This window comes from Micropterus salmoides, unplaced genomic scaffold, assembly GCF_014851395.1.
Source record: "Micropterus salmoides isolate LMB-PRFRI ecotype aquatic unplaced genomic scaffold, ASM1485139v1 Ms_hic_scaffold_12, whole genome shotgun sequence".
NCBI classification, from domain to species: domain Eukaryota; kingdom Metazoa; phylum Chordata; class Actinopteri; order Centrarchiformes; family Centrarchidae; genus Micropterus; species Micropterus salmoides.
The window spans coordinates 6,388,080-6,409,962 of NW_024040263.1; the positions used below are offsets into that span (position 1 = coordinate 6,388,080).

Here is a 21,883-nt window from a genome sequence, read left to right on the forward strand (position 1 = left end):
TAACAATCTAAGCAGCTTAGAAGCAGCTAAAGCGGGCGACCCTGCGGGGTTTAAGAGGTTTTATACATCCAAAGAACTTCTATAAAAACCAGACCAGGCGTTTAATTAAGGCAGGCGTTTATTTGTCAAAATGTGTTCCCACACCAGGCCTGTAAAGGAGGTAGGCGGCTATTTGGGACTCGGCTATTAATTGAGGTTTTACGGTATAAACTGTACTGTCTGTTCTGACATTTTACAGACACTACAGTATAATAAAGTAGAGAATTATGCACTGCTGAGTTATGCACTCATGCTGTACTCACTGGGGTGTATCTAACACAAATACACACACACACACACACACACACACACACACACACATCTCACATCTCACTAAGCTCCTCATTAAGTAAATATAAGGTCACACTGTAGGTGGGCAAAGATGTGTGTGTGTGTGTGTTTGTGTGTGTGTGTGTGTGTATGAACCCTTCCACTTCATCCATCCATCGTCAAACGCTTATCCTGCGTACAGGGTCACGGGGGGCTGGAGCCAATCCCAGCTTACATCGGGCGAAACCCTGGACAGGTTGCCAGTCCATCACAGACCCTTCCACTTGTGTGATATTATTGTACTGTATATACCTGTGACTGTGACCTGTACTCTAATTTTAAAAAGAGATTATCTCGTCCCTGTTTGAGGGTTTTCTCCAAAAGTAATCATTGTGCAAGCTGCTTGATCCATATTAACCCTTGGTGAGCAACAACAGGTACTTCAGTTTGAGCACAACCGTGTTGAATACATCATAAGCAATCATGATGCGGCTACAAAAACGCTGGCCCAAAGACTGTTCAGCACAACAATAAATCCACCATACTATCTGGCTGAGTGGGCTATTAATGTGCTACACAAACTATGTGGAGTAGAGCTGAAACGATTAGTGGATTTATTGATTCATTGACAGACATAAAATTTAAATAGATTCATTGTTAAAGCAAAAGTGCCAAAAAGTCACAGGTTCCAGCTTCTAAATTGTGAATATTCTCTGATTTCTTAGACCTCTAATATATTAAACTGAATGTCTTTAGGGTTCTTAGGGTTGGACAAAACAAGAAATTTAAAAACTTCACCTCATACTCTGAGTAATTGTGATGGACATTTTCCAGTAGTCACAGACATTTCAAAATGACTAATTAATTAATCGAAAAAAGTATTAAACAGATTAATTATAATCAAAACAATAGCTAGTCGCTAATGAGTAGTCTCATCCGTTGATGTGTGCATGTTTGAGTGCTTACATCCTGCTCTTCCATTGGTCAGAACTGCCTGTCCAAGCTCACTCATTGGCTAACCTGACAAACCTGCCTTCAACTCAGTCATTGGTCTGACAGACTACTGGGCACGTCACTTAAACAATCACTTCCTCTCTACGTATATTCATTTTTGCTCACCTTCACTATGAGTATGATAGTAAACTTGCATAAAACCTTTACCTATGCTTTGTTTTAATTATTAAAAGTGCAACATCCGGCTATAGAGCCAATGAGTGAGCACTACTGAAGGAGACAGATGCAATATCACACACAAATCAATGCATGCAGGATCTACACTCACCTAAAGGATTATTAGGAACACCTGTTCAATTTCTCATTAATGCAATTATCTAATCAACCAATCACATGGCAGTTGCTTCAATGCATTTAGGGGTGTGGTCCTGGTCAAGACAATCTCCTGAACTCCAAACTGAATGTCAGAATGGGAAAGAAAGGTGATTTAAGCAATTTTGAGCGTGGCATGGTTGTTGGTGCCAGACGGGCCGGTCTGAGTATTTCACAATCTGCTCAGTTACTGGGATTTTCATGCACAACCATTTCTAGGGTTTACAAAGAATGGTGTGAAAAGGGAAAAACATCCAGTATGCGGCAGTCCTGTGGGCGAAAATGCCTTGTTGATGCTAGAGGTCAGAGGAGAATGGGCCGATTGATTCAAGCTGATAGAAGAGCAACTTTGACTGAAATAACGCAAATAATGTGGCTTACGTTGCTGACATCTGTGAGATTCTCAGTCTTCCAGGTCATGGTATATCTAGAAGTGCTAAATTAAGGGCAAATGGTCTTGCTTTAGGTTCTCGTTACAACCGAGGTATGCAGCAAAGCATTTGTGAAGCCACAACACGCACAACCTTGAGGCGGATGGGCTACAACGGCAGAAGACCCCACCGGGTACCACTCATCTCCACTACAAATAGGAAAAAGAGGCTACAATTTGCAAGAGCTCACCAAAATTGGACAGTTGAAGACTGGAAAAATGTTGCCTGGTCTGATGAGTCTCGATTTCTGTTCAGACATTCAGATGGTAGAGTCACAATTTGGCGTAAACAGAATGAGAACATGGATCCATCATGCCTTGTTACCACTGTGCAGGCTGGTGGTGGTGGTGTAATGGTGTGGGAGATGTTTTCTTGGCACACTTTAGGTCCCTTAGTGCCAATTGGGCATCGTTTAAATGCCACGGCCTACCTGACCATTGTTTCTGACCATGTCCATCCTCTGATGGCTACTTCCAGCAGGATAATGCACCATGTCACAAAGCTCGAATCATTTCAAATTGGTTTCTTGAACATGACAATGAGTTCACTGTACTAAAATGGCCCCCACAGTCACCAGATCTCAACCCAATAGAGCATCTTTGGGATGTGGTGGAACGGGAGCTTCGTGCCCTGGATGTGCATCCCACAAATCTCCATCAACTGCAAGATGCTATCCTATCAATATGGGCCAACATTTCTAAAGAATGCTTTCAGCACCCTGTTGAATCAATGCCACGTGGAATTAAGGCAGTTCTGAAGGCGAAAGGGGGTCAAACACAGTATTAGTATGGTTCCTAATAATCCTTTAGGTATAAATAAAGTGAATTAATTTGAATTGAATGTAAATTGTCAGGTGTGGAATCATCCAATGTGGACTTATTCCAAGGCATACAGGGCTAGGATGGGGATGAGAAGTTTATATGGACGCTTTGATACCATTGTCCGTTGTGGAGCAAACTAAACTAACTTTAAATAGCACCTCAGACTGAGATTGTTGCTTGCAATTTTCTTCTTTGTATATTTAAGATGGAATGACAATGTGCCACTTGGGTATGTAAGTTGTTTCAATGTGTAGAGATGCTGGAGTCGGTAATGTCATTGCTGAGAAATGTGCTTTTAAAGAAAAAAAATTATAAATGCAGAAGTTTCGCCAAGTTCAAAAAGTTCACACCCCTACCCTCCTGCAAGTATGTGTGTAAGACAGAGAAAGACAGAAAGAGAGAGAGGACGGGCGGGATAATCTCAACTTCTGTGGCATAAGATGAAATAATTATGAACTAAAGAGCATTGTTTGAGTGTGTGTGTGTGTGTGTGTGTGTGTGTGTGTGTGATCATGTAGAAATAAATAAGAAAATTTATTGAAACCATGATAATTATAAACTTTTCAATTTGTCAGTAACACAGACAAGCTAAACTGTAACTCTTACAACTGTTTTCACTTCTTTCTTTAACAGATGTTTAATGTGCATCTGCAGAGTTAAGGATAATGTATTGTGATGTCATAGTTTAAAAACACACACACGCACACGCACACACACACACTAATCATAAGTTTTTGCTGGCTTAAACACGGTCCCAGACACTGACAAAGACCCAATTACACACCTCTCCACTGACACATCGCTGTAATTACCTACAGCGCAGTGCATGTGTGTGTGTGTGTTTGTCTACAGATAAGGATAAGCAAAGTTTTTTCATGCATGAATACAGCTAAAAAACAGATGGCAGAGCAGTGAGGCGAACAACTGGACATCTGAAATGACCTGGAAATAAAACCTAGACTGATCATAACCAAATCCAATTAACGGGGAAATATTGTCAGGCAGCCATCAGTTCCCAAGGAGAACGATTTGCCATATTATTTTTGAAACATAAAAACCACAAATCCAACTGTGTGTGCTGTTGTACAAGCTCTATTACCTGATGAGAGCACATCAGACCAAGTGCCAGCAGTGGAGAGCGCGCCAAAATATCCCTTTGAAGCCACAGTAAAATTAAAAAGTAAAGGTAAAAAGATTATTTAGAATAAAAAGGTTACTGAGTTACTTTGCAAAAACAATCCCTGTGTGTGTTACATTGTAACTGAATTTAAAATGTGGATAATTATAATATTCAAGGCAAAGTAAAAGGAACATCTGCGACTTCAAAAGAGCACGCATTTAAAGAGTACCGCACCACATAAACAGACAAAGAAATGTTCAGCGTGAGACAAAAATAACAGAATATCATATGACACACACACACACACACAGAACTGGTGTAACCTCTTAATCACATTACTGTGACACTGAGATTCCTCTCCAGCAGGTCATGGGTTTGGCCAGACATTGTGACGGGACACAATCATGGCTTGATTTAACCATCAGGGTGTATGGGTATGCACACAGAGGCCTAGCAGGGGCTCTTACATGAATAAAGAAAGATCAACTGAAAGATATATGACAGGGAACAAAGTTATTTTTTGTGTGTTATTTATGTCGTCTCTGGTTAGAGGAATCTTTTCTATTTGAGGTTTGATGAAACATTGATTTCGTTTATCTTTTTTTGCAATATATTGGCCAGTAGTGTAAAATAATGTGGCTTACGTTGCTGACATCTGTGAGATTCTCAGTCTTCCAGGTCATGGTATATCTAGAAGTGCTAAGTTAAGGGCAAATGGTCTTGCTTTAGGTTCTGGAAGATGTTTTGCCTTGACTCATGAGTCCTAGTGACCTGAAAAGTGTAAACATTGCTACAGAGGTTTAATGCTTTGGACTCCCCACCAATCAGTCCAAACCAAAGGCAAAACGTCTTTAAGAGCCTAAAGCAAGTCCAGTTGATCTTGACTTTGCACTTCTAGATATCTGTACATCCACTACTGTCTTTGCACAGTACGCCAGAAGGTAAGGCTCGTTTCTAGTTAAAATATCAAAATATCATAGCAGACCAAGTTAAGAGTGCTTTGTGACATACGATGCGTGGAGGCTGCATCTGTGACCACAGCTGGGTTCTTATAATACTAAGGACAGCTGAAAAAAATAGGAGTTTGACTGTAAGGAGACGGTGGCTTTTCCTCAGCCAATAATGGGTATATGAGAATGATTTTTGCTGCTATAAATACCATCAGGAAAAGCTAGGTGACATAAAAGCAGGCAGACATTTAATAATTGAGCAATGTGTGGCAGGTGGGCGGAGTGACGGCGATGCTGACTCATGGCTTCTTCAGCTCCGGAACAATGACGCTCCAAAACAAACAGTCGACTCTCAGCACGGCCGCAGAGTTTGTGCTGAGGCGGGAATCCTAAGGAAGACTTCGGAAGCTCAGTGGCAGGAGCACTCTGCTCGGGAAAATCCTGTTTAATATAATATGAGTGAGACTGCTCGCCCTCTCGCTCACACAATGCAGCCACAGCGTCAAACACACACACACACACGGCTCTGGTTTCCCTTTTACTGAGGAATGGGGGAAGGGGTGAACAGTAGCTGCAGCTCACCGTCACGACATGGTGGGCTTCACTCTCTGACTAGAAAACTCAGAAGCACATATACAGTATACATGGGCAAACACGAATTCGGCTTTTTTGATATTGTTTAAGTTACACCTGGTGCACTGAAGTGTTAAACTTCCATGAAAACAGCTGTATGAACACCTGCAGTCACTTATATGCCACCTTAATCTAGAAATACTGGTTATGTGTTGTTTCTACAAATCCTTCTGTGCACATTTATTAACTCTATACCAGACCCTACAAAAGGTCGGAGCAACTCCAGTGGAAGCACAGGGACTAGGCTGGAAATGTTTGGATACAAATAATGTCAAACTCTGCGAGTTACTGGAAACAACAAAATGAATGAGCTTCAGCCAACATGAACCACTTCATGTACACAGCAGGGTGGAGATCGTCCCTCAAGTGGAAGGTCGTGGTTCATGCTTCACATGGAAACTGGCGTAAACATTCATGTTACTTAAGTGCTCATGAACTCGACACTAAATCACTATCAACTCTGACTCTGTGTGGAGACAGAAAAGAATAATTCCTCCCTTCAGGATTTGGAGGGAAATGTACTGCAGTCAAGCTGCATCATTGCTGTTGCCTCTAAGCAGATTGGCTCAGATTGTGCACGATGAAGAAAACTACACCACTTTCCTGCATTTTCTCATTTTCTGCGAAATCATAATGCAAATGTTTTATCTAATTGTCTTTTTGCAGCGTGAACTCTTATTGTAAATCCTGCACTGTAGCATCGGAGTTCAGCAATGTACGCCCATGAGAAAATGTACATTATGCATTGTCCTATAATGTTGCGCACTCCGGTGATCCGCCACTATTGTATTTGAAGAAGAGAACAGGCGGTTTGTCTCTTGGGTCACTCCTGAAGAAATGACCCACAGCTTCATTCGGACATCGAGGTTTGTTTTGCTTTCACTCCGTTTGTGTGAACATTTTATGAGAACAGTGATTTGGAAGGAAACATGAATGACTCTTGAGTGAGCGTAAGAGCTTGTGCACGTCCCTATTAGTGTGTGTGTGTGCGTGCGCGTGTGTGTGTCATCTCCAGCTGAGTAGCAGGATGCAGACAACCAGGAAGAGATAAGCGCGGGTGAATGGAGGGAGCCCTGTGTGTGTGTGTGTATCGAGTGTGTGCGTCTGTGTGCATGTGTGCGTTCGCGTTGGGAAATCACTTCACAAAGGCCTGGAAGTGTGTGTTCTCCTGTCTACCAGCGCGGGACCCAGAGGAGATAAGCAGACAGCCAAATATTCCCCTTGTGTTTTCCCAGCAAAAACAGGAGGCGGAATACCAACCACTCAGACCGATGGCACAGGGTCAGGCCTGGAATGAGCCGCGCTTCCACTTCTTACAAGCCGCACACACACACACAAATGCACACACAGAAAGGACACAGCCGCCAGCTCTTTACACACTGACAGCAAAATGTGTCCACACTAGTGGGTGCAACCAACAATTCTGTTCATGACAGATTTATCTGTTGATTCTTTTTTTCAATTTATGGATGGATGTGAATCTGCAAAAAGAGAAACATTATTACATCATTATTAATGTATGTATACAAGTGTAGACTCCCACTGGCACATTTAGGTGTTAGAGGTTTATGTGCGAGTATGTATATGTTGGGAAGATGCACACTGATGACTGACCATGGGACTGTAGATGTGGTTGTGTGAATGGAAGGTGAGCGTGAGATGATGAAAGATAATGATTTGATTTGTATTTACATTACACTACCATGTTTATAGTTATTCAATATATGTATATGGAAAAATGTATTAATGCAGCAATTCCAAAAATCCAAAACATACCCATAACAAGCTGTACAAACAATATAAAACCCGAAGATATTTATTTTATAATGATATAAAACAGGGAAATTAGCCAATCATCACCTGCGAGAAGCCAGAATCAGGGAATGTTTGGTGTTTTTGCATAATATACAACTGTGCTTGAAAAAAGATTAACTGCTTATCAACATAGCTATCAATTCATTTGCTGTTTTAAGGTCAGGCATTAACTTTGAACCTCAACTTTTAAGTTAACATGAATGAGTGGGGTCACAACATCTACCATTGGACATCTGCGGATGTCTTTGCCCAAAAGCTTCACAAGAACTACTAAAAGGACCTTGAGGTGAGATTATTTGTCAACCGACTAATTTTCTGTAAGTAAACTAATCAAGTATTACATTAACATTTATTCATTTAACTGACGCTTTTATCCAAAGCGACTTACAATTGCTATATATGTCAGAGGTCGCACGCCTCTGGAGCAACTAGGGGTTAAGTGTCTTACTCAGGGACACAATAGTGGATGTGTCACAGTGGGGGGACTGAACCCGGGTCTCACACCAAAGGCAGGCGTCTTATCCATGCACCATCACCACTAACAATCTACTAGCCATTCCTGAATCAGTCCTTGGGCTATTCAGAAGCTTGCCATGATATCAGAGAATGTAAGAGGAAGATGTGAGTGAATATTAGGTAAGAGATGGCAAGAATTTCTAAAATGTTACAGTAAAGATGCAAACTGATGTAGATTTGACCTAGGTGGTGTTAATTGCCATGAAGACATATACACTTGAATTGAAAATGTTTCAACTTAAGCAAATATATTTTAGGCTATGCTGAAGCATATGACTCCAATAATGTACATACAGCAAAATGGAGAGTGTTACAATAAAAGTTTTGAAAGCTGTCACACACACTGTATATGCAAGGACTTCCCTTCACCAGCCACATTGGCATGAATAAAGACATTTGATATGCGTTTAACCTGAAAACAAAGTGCATGTTCCGAGTTCACATGTTGCCACCCTTCCCCCGCATTACTGGTTGCTCTCCACTATCAACTATCTATTGAAGGAAAAACAATGTGTTAAAAATAAATATATACATAAAAGATTCTGTAAAACATGCACACATTATTTTACTAAATAAGAAAGAGAAGGAGGTATTAATTACGGCGAGCTCTGAAAAATGGGATACAACTGCAGCGACAAATCCAAGCATGTCAGAATGAATACATTCTTTATGTTCGCTGATATTTCCAGCAAATAAAAACACTGCCTTGCGTTTTTCCCACCCAGTTATTTTAACCTACAAGAGTCGCTCAGTTGCTCAAACATATGTAGACTGACTGTCTCCCTGTAACCTGCCGGGCTTTCATCCAAAAACGCACACACAGCAAGGTAGCATAGCTAAAAACCACAGAGTCATGGGATTGCAGTATCAACATAAAATCACCCACACAGAGATCAGTGTAACATGAAAAACACAAAAACACATACTGGCCAGTGTCTAGGGTTGTCAGGTTTGTGTATTTGGTATGTGAGGAATGTGTGTTGGTCAGCGTGTGGACGATCAGAGTTCAGGGCGGAGTTCTTATCAGTCCAACGTGTCATCACAGACATTAAGGCTGCATTAAAAACCACATATGAACATCTGTGTGCACAAAACACGTCTGCTCATACACACAAAATCAGAGGAGTGTAACCAAAACAAGAATCCAGACAACGATGTTTACTGGTCTTACAACACTGCAACTTTGCACAAACAGAGGTTCAGATTCCTCCACCTGCTCTGTAGGAATGATGCTGCTACTGCAGGAGGATTAACATGCAACATTAATCCTCACTGGTCATTGAGCTTTGCTACATGGTCCGGACAAAGATTGGTGATCATAAAAACGTTGTTCTTTATGTTAAAAGAAGACTGAAAAAGTAAACACACAAAAACATCAGTGCAAGATGAGGACAGACCTAAGGCTGGCAAACTGAACCAACCAAACTGTGTCCACAGCCTTAAGTACTGAAAACTTTTTAGGCAAATTTATATGACTAGATGTCTGTATTCCTCAAACTAAGGTACTGATGTAAGATATCAGAGGAAGAAGAAGTTTTGTGCCGGTATCATTACTGAAACTCAGGTATTATATTGGTACCAGATCGAACATTTTCAAATTATACCCAGCCCTATGCAAACTACAATAAGTAGATGAGCTGGATAAATACTGTATGTACAGGAAAAACATCAAGCTAAGTTTAATATAAGGGCTCACTGCATAAAATCTTAAGTGAATCTCCAGGCTTTGTGTTGAAAACATGAGTTCATTTGGGTGGAGTACAAACACACATACACACACCTACAAAAGACATATGATTAACTGAGGGAAAAAACTTACATTTTTAACGTATAGATCCCACTTTAAATCAGTGACAACAATTTGTTGACACAATCGACTCATTCATTTTTGATCAACTTATAGGCCCAGATGCTGTTTCTTTCATTATAAGGCACACACTGTTTGTCCTATGAGACAAACATAGTCTGTTGTTCCACAGCAGCTCCCAGCCTTTCATTAAATGTCCAACAACATTTTATTACTGTGTGTGTGTGTGTGTGTGTGTGTGTGTGTGTGTGTGTGTGCGTGTGTGTGTGTGTGTGTCGGGAGGTGAATACTTAACAATGCATTCCTGCTTTAGGCTGAAGGATACAGATATACACACAGATTCTGCAGAAGGACACAGTGAGACAGTACATACCTTTTACCTTTACACCTGTATTCACAGCTAAAGTCATATCAAAAATCACAGTCACACAGTCCACGTGTGTCTGTAATACAACAGAATTACACTAATAAGGACATATCCTGAGTTTCTGTGATTCACAATACAACAGTAACTGATGACTTTTAAGAGGGGTTATGTACAGTAATATAGGAATGATATCAATTAATCTCAGATACAATCTTGTTTATCTAGAAATATATAATTAGGGATGAAGTGGTTAAGTTTTTATCAATGATACTATTTCTTTCTGAGCAAAATAAGTAATATGCAAAGGCTTGTGGTCTTGAATTTAGGCTTCTCAAGAGGTAGTATTCAAAGTGCATCTAGGCTCAGCAAAAAGTCCCATAATGTAGGAAAATGGCCGCACACTGACAAAAACTTAAAGAGGACATGTGCTGTCCATTCATTCACCTTGTCCATACTTGGACGTCCTCATAGGCCCTTTGACCACAAATAACAAGTTGATGAGTTAACCAGTTAATGGGAGTGTGTCTGTGTGTCTGAAAGAAGGTATGTTTTGGTACAGTTAGGTCCAGCTGTTTCTCATCTTCGTTAATGGTTGATTTCACATCTGGACGCGAGCGCAGATAGGTAGGCTAAATGCGCACAAACATTTCGGCTACAATCATGACCAAAAGTCTGCCTACAGGTGATCCATGCACGGAATGTTTGCGCGTGCATCTTAGGACACGGACTTAGCGGGACGGTCACCGGGCTGCACGTGGCATCCGGCGGGATCACCGCCACCACTTACATATCAGTTATGAAGGGTTGGGAAAGGGCGGCATCTGGACCAGTGTGCATACACACACACACACACACACACACACACACAACCATAGTCATCTCTCATACACATACACGTGCCACATTAGTGCCAGCGCTTCAGGGTAGGATCGCGCGACCAGATGCGCAAAAGTACTTATTTGCAATATTATTTTGTGATTAAAAGCTGAGTAAAAACATTGACTCACCAGCTTTGCACGGGTCTTTGTAGTCAATGGTCTCCGCTCTGTCCTCTTCATAATAATCATAGTCTGTCTCCTCGTAGTCGAAACAGTTACAAATAGTCACTTTGCCCCAGAAAGTCAAGCCGGCAAGCACCAGCGTGATCCAGCGCATCTTAGCGGCCAGTGCCGAGGGCACTCGGTCCATCTGAAAACTGAAATAACGAATAAAGGCCCCTCTGCTCGTCTCCTCTGCTGTTAGGAGATGGTCAATCCACTCTCCAAAGAACGCATCGGCGGCAGGAATTTAACGGGTCATTGTGAAGATCGCTCTCCTCTCTGACAGTCTGGTTGTGGACACCGTGGGCTGCTGTAAGTTACTCTGCCCGGCTCTCCTCCATGGTAAAAGTAAACTGAGGTGCCTGTCCGTCCCAGTGTCTGTCAGTCAACAAAGTGTCCGCTGTCCTCCGCTGTGGCTTCGCAGGTAAGGCTGCTGTATGGGGATAAACAAGAGAGAGAAGCGGTGAAGGGATCAGGACTGGATGATCTCTGAGCGCAAAGACGCACGGCGGTGGGTCTCCTGCTCACAGAAGAAACATCCGCCGCGCATTTTTCCAACCAGTACTGTTGTCTCACACTCTCTCGTGTAGTGCAATCTCTCTCTCCCCACCTCTCTCTCTCCCGTGTCCGGTAGTGGTGCTGTATCTCTCAACCCGAGTCAGCGCACCGCCTACACACACACGCACGCGCACGCAAGCACACAAGCACGCATCGCCAAATACCTGCACTGTTCGACACAAGTGATGCAGAACCAAAACTTTCTTTGTCTTCTATTGTCTCTATTCACTGAGCATTTGCTGCCATTTTAAGGTGCAAAGACTCTCTCTCTCTCTCACACACACACACACACACAGTATAGGCCTACTGCTTATAAGCAGAGAAAGCCTCTGACAGAAAGCGCATACATTTGGATAACCCACTGCAATAAACATTTCAGGGGCTCAGCACAGTGACAGTGGAGGAAGCGCGCACTGATAATTACAGGTTATTGGACCTTAACTCACACAGATCCGTAAAATACAGAGGACTTACAGTAAAAGCCGGTAGCAGTAAAATTAACACGGCGACTACAAATTGGCCTCTGGGTTTACCCCTTAGACCTGGTGCATAATGGGTGTCATTTGGCTACTTAGAGTCAGGTGCCAAGTAGGTGACAGTCAAACCATAAATGCCCGGAGGTAGTAGGCCGAGGCTAAATAGACTATAGGTGGCATTTATGATCATGACAAGTCCGTCCTTATACTTCCTCTCGCCTCTCATTTTCTGTCTTAGAAAGAGAGAAATGGGTATATAACTGCAATTCAGGACTGTGCGTAAAAAGAAGTATGTTGAGTGGTATAGATCGAGATATAGGCCTACTGGCTTTTCCGTACAGTAACATGGCATATAAGGTGACAAAGAAATGCTGTGACATTCAGAGTGTGATCATTATGAAGCAAAACAATGATTACATTAATTCATTTGTTTTGGGAAATGTTGCTCAATAAAAAAATATATTGTGCCAAATAATGGAGAGTACAAGCAAGCAGACAGACAGACAGATAGACAGATAGATAGATAGATTTAGAGTTAGAGCTACATCAGTTTGTCATTCAGCCATGATGTCATAAATAGCCTACAAGCAATGCCAGCAGTAGGTCGGTCAACCACAGATGAGTGAATTGAGTTCATGTGAGTTTATGATCCTGCATCACTTACCTACACCGAATGAACCTCTACCGTGCCTGTGTGTGTGTGTGTGTGTGTGTGTGTGTGTGTGTGTGTGTGTGTGCGTGTGAAACCAAAGGCGTCTTTTCAAATTAAGAAAATAACTTTTACCAACAGTTAAACTTGGCGTTTTCCCCCTAAATTTTGCAGGGACTGTGAAGTTGTCAGCAACCACCCATAATCTCCGAAGTGCAACTTCTACGCGCAGTCACAAGCAGTAAAATTAAAACAGCAGCAGTTGTTGACAGACAAGCGGTGCAGCCTGTGAACACACTGCCAAGGTAAATCCCCCTGAGACGAGTTCACCCTGCGTCTCCACAGCTTACCTGCTGTGTGTACCTGCCCGGGACGCGTCGGTTTCCTGCAGCGTCACGAACCGACCCATCATTCTTCAAATGCAGCTGGATCTTCTCAGGAGTCTCAGGGGGCTCCCGGTGTCACTCAGTACCGGCAGTTCCGAACGTGCCCGTCTCCCCCCATTTATTACCGGGAGATTACCGGAGCGCTGTCTCTGCTGCTCCCGACTAATCCTGCCCCCGGGGAGAGGTAGCGGCGCGCTGACGTCACTCTATCAATCCAGCCGCAAGCTGTCCACTACACACGCCCGGGGCATGGACACAAATCCCCTGGAGGCAGCACGCACACACATACGCGCACACACGCATACAGTTTATTTAGTGTAGGTCAACACACACTCCTGATTTTTGTCCCCCAAATAGTTGACAGCCTCAACCTTATTAAAATAATAAGGAGCTGGTTATTGACCAATTCTCATTAAGAATAACAGCAGGTTGACATTATTTTCTTGTACAAATACAATGTTATAAAATGTTAATGCCTGTTTAACAACAATCTACAACAATTCCAGCATCCCTAAGAGGCAGACAGCATGCTCACAATAACAATGCTAACATGCTGATGTTTAGCAGATTTGCTCACCATTTTAATTCAGCATGCTAGCATTTGCTAATTAGTAGGCCTACAAAAGGCAATGTACAGCTGAACAGCAGAATGGACAACCAATTACCCTCTGGAGACTGATAAAGTAATGTAAAACTAAATAAACCAAAACTTGAGGCACTGTATGGAAAAACCTCTATAAAACATTGTGTGTGTGTGTGTGTGTGTGTGTGTGTGTGTGTGTGTGTGTGTGTGTGTGTGTGTGTGTTTATGTGTGTTTGTGGTCTGGATTTGCCTCTCCAGCCACTTACAGTACCTCTGTGTGGTTGCCATCCAGCCAATCTATTCAGCAAAATGCTTCCTTCTTAAATAGGATCCAGCTATTGAGATTAATGCTGTGTGCAGGTATTTGTGTCCCTATTTAAAGCATTTATCGATCAGTGTGACTCTGAAACTCTGTGAAAGTACCTCGCCAGCATTCTGACCCAGCACACTGACCACCGCCGCCACCACCACCACCCCTCCCTGAAATCGTGCACACTCATACATTCACACACTTACATACTCACACACACATCAGGAGGAACCCTCAATCTGAGAAGCAGCCCCTCGAGACTCCCCCAAGTGCTGTGGTCTGCAGGTACTAGAGCACTATTATTAGCTTTGTTTTCCTCAAACACACTTTCCCATCAATTCTATATGCAGTACCACGGTACTTGTTTAACTTTAAAGGTATATACTGCCCCAAATCCATCAAACATTTAAATCAAAAGGTAATTGTAAACTCTTTTGAGTTTTGTCAAAGACTGAGGTTAAGAAGCTGTGTTTATTTTAACTTCAGTCACTGGGATTATAATGTTGATCAATTTTCATTGCAGAAAAACTTCTCCAACTAAACCCGCAGATTAATCCTCCACTCTGTTGCCCATCCAAATGCTTACTAGTGACGGGAATTATGCTCTCTGAAGCGAGCAGGATCTTATGGCTCTGTTCCTTTCTTTTATTTTCTTTTTTTGGGGGGACCGAAGTTAGGTTTATCAGCAAAATATTCACTAGAATAATGATAGGGTGAGATCTGGATCAAATTCAAACTTAGAAATCCTACCAATATAATTTCATTTGCAAGCATGTGTGGACTAGGTTTCTAAATTAGTTGTTTTGCCAGACCCAATATGAATGATCAGGAGTGTAAACATCACACAGGGTGACGCCTTATTCCTCTGCTTTGTCAGTGAATTTACTACTTTGAATTTACCCTCTGTATGAAATGTGTTATGTAAACAATGTTGCCTTGCATTGAATACAAGCAATCGTCACTTTGTCAGTACACTCTATCTGTAAACACAACAGGGAAGCAGGCAGACTTGACCCAACTCTTTTAATATTAACAATGGATCAAATGATGACTTGTAATGTGAAAGGGGTCCTTCGTAGTGAAAATCCCCAGAGTTAAAATTGCAGTTCACCTCAGCTCTACCTTGTTTATGCATCTTTTAGCTCACAGGTTTGTTTTCTGGCCTGCAACCAAGCCTGAGCGATAAAATGTTTCAGATCATTCGATATCGATAATTATCACGATAAATGTCAAATCATTATTTCTTTCAAGTTTAAAGGCTGATTTTTGCTTCTGAGTGAAAGTTAAAGAAACCAGATGGTTAATTGTGATTAAACTGTTCTTTATAGTCAGAACATCACAAACGTGGTGCCGAACAGTGGATCGCTTAACAAATCTGAGGTAGAACATTCAAAACCAATTATGAGTAAAATTAAGTAAAAAAAAATTTCAGTACCTTTTCCTCAACAAAATAAATATCTTAATTTACAGATTTACAGAACTATTTACAATTATGTAGTTGCCTTAAAGTTAAGACACACTGAACACTGTGCAACGCAAGTCTCTACCCTGCTAATTTTTTATGAGACACGAGTGAGTCATCCGTCAAAGCATTGTGGGATAGCAGGAGGCACAAAATAAGTAGGGGTCAAAAGCGAAAGTTTATACAAATGAGCGCAAAATTCACCTGGAAACTCCATTGTGACTCAACACCTGTGGACAAATGTCACGAGAAGATCAAGAGATCCCTCTTTCATATGTCCCTTGCCTTAAAGATTAGAGATACAAATAAAAACCAAGTCCTGCATGGAACAAATGTATGTTAATTGTTTGTTATACTTATTATTATTACTCCTTGTTATTTTAATAAGGTTCATGTTCACAATGTTTGCTGACACGCAGGCTACCCGCTAGCTTTCGAGGAGTGACTCGCTCACACCGATGAGAAAGAAGTGGCAAAGGAATGTCGGGTGATGTGTTCGCTTCCACTGGGACTTCACTGTTACTGCTAATGTAATCACTCAGTCCACTGAAACTCTTGCAAAGGGAAAGGAAACACAAAGAGACAGGACAGTGCGTGACCTAGTAAGGGTAAGATGAGGACCTACAGTACACTACATTGGATGGTCAATTAAAAACTCCAAACTATGGATGGCTCTCTATTTTGTAGCCATCTTAACAGTATCAGGATTTTGACTGAACACATCAAACATACTCAACCTGCACATGGTAGCACCTGCTGTCCCTACGACCCCACGATCCTTCCCACCCTTTGAAGGAGCTTTCACCCACAAGAAAGTGCCACTAAAATTATGTGAAGCCACTAATTCCTGCATTGAATGCATGGGCCTCTTTATTCAAATTTAACTGGATTTTGCATCCAGCCCCTCTTTTCTTAAATAACTATATCCTAAGTCTTTTAAAACTGCATTTCTCATTTGTTCTATAATCTTGATGGCTGTCCTTATTAGTTGTGTTCTTTTTAATTCTGTGTAACGATGAAGCCAATGACAATATTCCTGTTTTGCTGACAACAAACGGGCAACCTTTTTCTAAAGGTATTCTGTCTGAAACATTAGGCAGCTGATAAAAGGTGGAGGCAGAGGAAGGGCAGAAATGATAAGAATACCAGAGGTAAGAAAAAAAGAAAATATTATGTGTTTTCTCTCAGGCCTGCTGACTCTGATAGTGTCTTAAGTGTTTTATGAAATTCCCTGAGGGAGCAAAGTGGTGGACAGAGACATCCATCACCGTTTGGCTAAAATGCCACAGGAAGACAGCCTGCTGACACCACAGCAGAGTACAACAGAGGATGATAATGCTTAGATACGGTTTAGTATCTCCATAAATGTCTAAGCACTTTCATTTCTTTATTACGTTACTTCTTAAATTGACTGCTGCCAAATAAACAAAAAACTACTCAATGGTTTTCACTTTGAAGCAAGTGGATTATCAAGCTTTTTTTAAAGCAACTCTTTGATTCAGACCTCCACTTAACGTGAAGATAAAGTGTGAACGTTTTTAATATAAATGATGGCCATTACTGTTCGGCGTTAGTGGAGAGAGCACACACATACATAACACAAACACGCTCCGGGACTCTCATACAAGCTATGTGAAGTAGTTTCTCCTTATGTAAACAGAGAGTGGAGGGAAGACGAGGTACAGAGAGGAAATCCTCTGTTTAAATGCCAAGCTGTGCGTGCCATTCTCTCTCCCCTGGTCTTATTACTTCGTTTCTGCACCTCTCGGGTCTCAGATTTTCCACCTTCATCTCTCCTCCATTGCCTCTTGTACATACAGGCATGCGGGCACGAGCCAGCTTTTGGCTCACATTCATGATCCTGGTCTTGTGTTTGGAAAGATGACACGGGCCACTTTTGTCTCTGTGCCACCAGAAGCAACCAACCGGGGAGAAGGAGAATGAATGCAGGGTGCATGTTGGAATAAAAAGGAAAAGATGAAAAACAGATAAATGAATATTGGAAAAGCGGATAGATAGAATGAACATTTTCCCAGTTTCAGTTATGGAATATCGTCTTGATAAATGCCTGATTGTAAAATGAGGGCAGTGCTCTGACAAATAGTTGTCCAAGACCTTTGACTTTTCACACACTTATGTTTCACATATTTCCCTTTAATGGCACCTTACCTTCAAAGCTAGATAAGGTATAATTTCCAGACTGTTACAATGAATAGTTTCCCAGAGTTAGATGAGAAGACTGATGCCACGTCATGTTTGTGTGTTAAGTACAGAGCTGGTGCTGTGAGGTGATTACTGATTAGCCTAGCTCAGCATACAGGAGGCGGCAGCTAGCCTGGGTCTGTCCAAAGTGAAATAATTATAAGCTTACTAATTAACATGATTTATCTAATTAACAAAGTTTATTAATCCACTTGTCACATTTGTGCATTGTTGACGGATTCCAGATAGGGTCGGTGAGCACAGGTTTTGGTACTGGTATAGGTCTCTGTACTGGAACAAGTACCACACTTGGCAAACTCAAGCTGCGCAGTAGGTTGTCACCGACTAAGAATTTACAAAATCAGAACAGTCAAGTCTTGCCAATAGTCAACTGATCGTCAAATCATGTCTGTGTCAGACATTGGGACTCGAGTTTGAGACTTGAGTCGCACTTAAGTCGCACACAGAGTGACTTGAGACTTGACTTGGACTCGAGGTTCGGGACTTGTGAACAATGTTTATTTATAGGAAACGTCTGATCAGCTTGCTGTTATTCCCCTCCATGCGTTACCTATAACCTACTTACGTAAAGTGCAATTTATACTTCTGCATTGAATTCACGGCGTAGCCTCTACGTAGCCCCCTACCCTACGCCGTCACCTACACCGTAGCCTGATGCGCACCTCCTCAAAAATGTAACTACATGTCGAGGCAACACAGACCATAAGCACTGTGATTGGTCGGCTGGGTAGCCTCGCAATGCATCCGAGGCGACAGGAAGTGCTCCGTGCTTTGAAGTAACTTTTACTAATGGCCAAACCAGCAGCAGTAACACGATGGATCAATATATTTGAACGTCACAACCCGAGCGAAATGACTCGTTTCACTATCAGAATGTGATCCATTTGGTCAATAACATTTGAAAAGGCTATACCAGCTGCATGTATACAATTTTACCCGCATTCACGTTAGCGGAGGGCTAAACCAGAAGTTAGCCTGCTTGGCCAGCAAAAGTCAACACAGCGGACGCTGTAGCGCTACCACCAACTAGCGCTAGCTGCCATCACGTTATTATTATTAACATTGGGTGCAAACAGGTTACAGGTTTATTGTTGATCATGTAACGTTATAGTTTTATTTAGTTTAGACTGTATTTAAAAGTTACACTGGGTTTGAGAGTCTGGGGAATGTGTTGACTTACAGTAGTTTATAATTTGTCATTAATTGCATTGAACATTAAATGGTGGGTAGCACGGTAGCTCTGCTTTAATCTTGAGAAGCTGCAGAGCAGTCTCTTATCATTAGTCACTGTAACCTTCTATGTACATTTACAGCTAAACTGAGGATTGTTGTTGACCTCTTTGCTCTGCTCACCTGCCATTCACCATTCTTATGCAGAGTTTGCATGCCCCGCCGACTCGCCGAGGATTGCATGCACCTTGAATTTCCTCGCAGGTCTATACCAAGAACTGTTTATTTATTAAAACTATAAAATTGAATGTCCCGCAAGGTGCACACAAAACTTGGCACAACACTGGCACAGTTGGTGCTCTGTCTTTCTTCCTCTTTTACCACACACACACCCTAGTCCAGCTGTTGTATGACAAGAAATAGTAACACCAAGTAGCTCCCCCTGCAACTACAGCTGTTGTTTATTTCAGTTTTTACATTTCAATTAATTAGCTTAGCTTTAGATAGTCTCACTCAGGACTGGGCCAGGCTGGCTGAGCAAGGGTAACCACTTTCAAGTAAAAGTGAATAAGTGTATTTTCCAAAATGTTGAATGATTCTGATTGTTTCGGTGCTTTATGAAAGCTAAGCTACAGTTATATTACACTTAAACTGTGTGAAATACTCAAATACAAGATGCTTCTTTGCCTGCAACATTACATCAAATGAAAAATTCTTAATACACATCTCATCTCTGGAAATCTTCTGTGTGTTTGAACAGCACTCTGTAATGATCGGGTTGAAGAATTTATTGTGTGGGGCCAATTCAAAACATAAATGTTTATGGCGTAGTGACCCAGCAAAAGAATTACTACATCATAAAACATCAGTGTCTGTCGAGCTCCCTTTTACAGCAGTACTAAAATGGTATGCTGCTGACATAATTACAGAAAAGTATTAAATCTGTTAACCAAAATACTGTGCCTTTTTTACTTAAAACACACAGAAAACGTGGATGTACTGTAGGTGCACATTTATTTCCAGTGAAAATCTTTTGTGGTGTTGCCTTGACGCTACAGAATAAACTTCTTACTTGTTTTTACTTCAACTATTTGGGGAAATTTCACTTGGACACAGGGGAAATAATCTTACCCCAGTTGCAGGTTTCTAGTTAGACACAAAAAACATTTGAAGACTGGACATTTCTTCCATGCTGCAAAAGGGGGATGACAGTTAAATGGAAAAGGATAAAAGACCAGATGATGCTGAGTTGGATTTTGATGAATTGAACAGTGCCACAGAAAGAAGTGTACTGAGTGAGCAATAACTCCATAACAGACTAAATCCTCCTGTTCACACCATCTCGCAGCTGCTCTGAAAGCCCAAGATGCTGTATGTGTGTGTCTGTGTATGTGTGTAAATGTAAACAGTAGTCCCTTGCTGACACAGCACTTCTTCAGGAACTTGGGATTGTGTGTGTGTGTGTGTGCCCTGGCCTGTGCTCCCTGCAGATATGCTTCCTTTCTGTAGACTGTAGAAATAAGCAGCCAAGACCTTAGAATCTGTGTAAGTAGGTGTGTTTGTGAGACTGTAGAAAGACTTTTCGGCACCCACCTTTGTACGCTGTAAACTCTTTTTTCTTGTCATACTTTTGTGAAATCATTTAATGTGAAGCACCTCTTGTAAAGCACTTACAAACTCACTCGGTTATGTTTAGTATATTCTTGGGGGTAGGAGCTGTTCAATGCCTGAAGGTGTCATACGCAACAGTTTAGACCCTTATAGTGGGTTCACATCTACAGATACAAAGCAGCGGGCTCTCTCTCCTCTGTGTAAAGCTTGAAGCTTGTGGGCATGTTTGTGCACAGAATATACAAGCTTTCAAGTGGCCAAATGGTGCATAAAAAAATATTTTATTTCCTATGTCACAGCATGGAGTGCTGCAGGAATGATGCACTTCCGGTTCATTTGCCTCGCAGTCATTGGGTTCTTTGAATGGGTTTTTGGTTAGATGATGTGGTTAACACAAGCTTAAGAGGTTTTCACGTTCTTTTCTATGAGTGTAAATACTCTGCTCAACAAGAGGCTAAATGAGACTACAGAGGTTGTCGGGGACATTAAATGTCATCATCAAGGTCAAATTACAAGTTGGAAGCTTAATGGTGGGGAAGTTCGCTGATAGCTAGCTTTACATTAGCCTTTCACTTTTGCCGATTGCATTTACTCTTCAAATATCATAAAACTGGTGTTCATTTGTGAAGATTATCTTGCTGTCCAAAACGTGTATCATAAACTTTTGTTCTCCACAGAGCTTATTTTCTGCAATAATCCAAAATCCAGTGGAAAAACCTCATCGACTTTTAGTCAAGGAAACCAGGGCGATGTTAACTTCTGGGCAATATCACCTAAAATCAAAATCACGATTGTAACATTTACCTCAGTAACTATTAATAAACTATGTCTTGTGGAGAAAATTCTCTATCCTCTTGGTTGAGCTCTTATTAATTCTTTGAACTTAAAAAAAGAAAATCATGGACTGAGTAATATTTGTATATTCAGTAGTTAAAACACTAGTATTTGGTTGCTTAAATAGGGAAATCAACTTGTGAGTCATTTTGTCTATATGAGTTAGTTCCTCGGTTTTAGAGTCAGTTATCCCCAGTCATCTTCAGAACAATGCCAGTTCTGCAGCATTATATGTAGCTCTCATCAGCACATTTGACAAAAAATGAGTAGTGTTTGAGAGACCTATTACTCCTATACGATGCATGTATAAAAACAAATCTTCACCATGTATCTGTCGTCAAACAAGAAAGAAAAAGGGTTTTGGTTTGAACCCAAATACAAATCAATTAGGTTACAGAAAATGTAAACTTTTAATTAAAGTTTTTTAACAATCTAACACTGACACTATTTAAGGTAGGGTTGCACGATATTGACAAAATGTGATAT

The 21,883-nt window shown here is 41.4% G+C and overlaps 1 protein-coding gene across 2 annotated transcripts in view; it reads right to left on the reverse strand.

Moving 5' to 3' along the window:
- The window catches only part of tll1 (tolloid-like 1), a 49,177-nt gene extending 35,831 nt beyond the window's left edge, over window positions 1-13,346 (reverse strand). The window contains exons 1-2 of one of the 2 annotated variants that reach the window (XM_038713068.1): window positions 13,169-13,346; window positions 11,103-11,568 (exon numbers count right to left, since the gene is read on the reverse strand). In XM_038713068.1, coding sequence (XP_038568996.1) covers window positions 11,103-11,283 — 181 coding nt within the window. In that variant the 5' untranslated portion in view covers window positions 11,284-11,568; window positions 13,169-13,346. Of the gene's footprint in view, window positions 1-11,102; window positions 11,744-13,168 lie in introns of those variants that run through there. The other variant, XM_038713067.1, reaches the window with a different exon arrangement.
- Window positions 13,347-21,883: the final 8,537 nt, after the last annotated feature.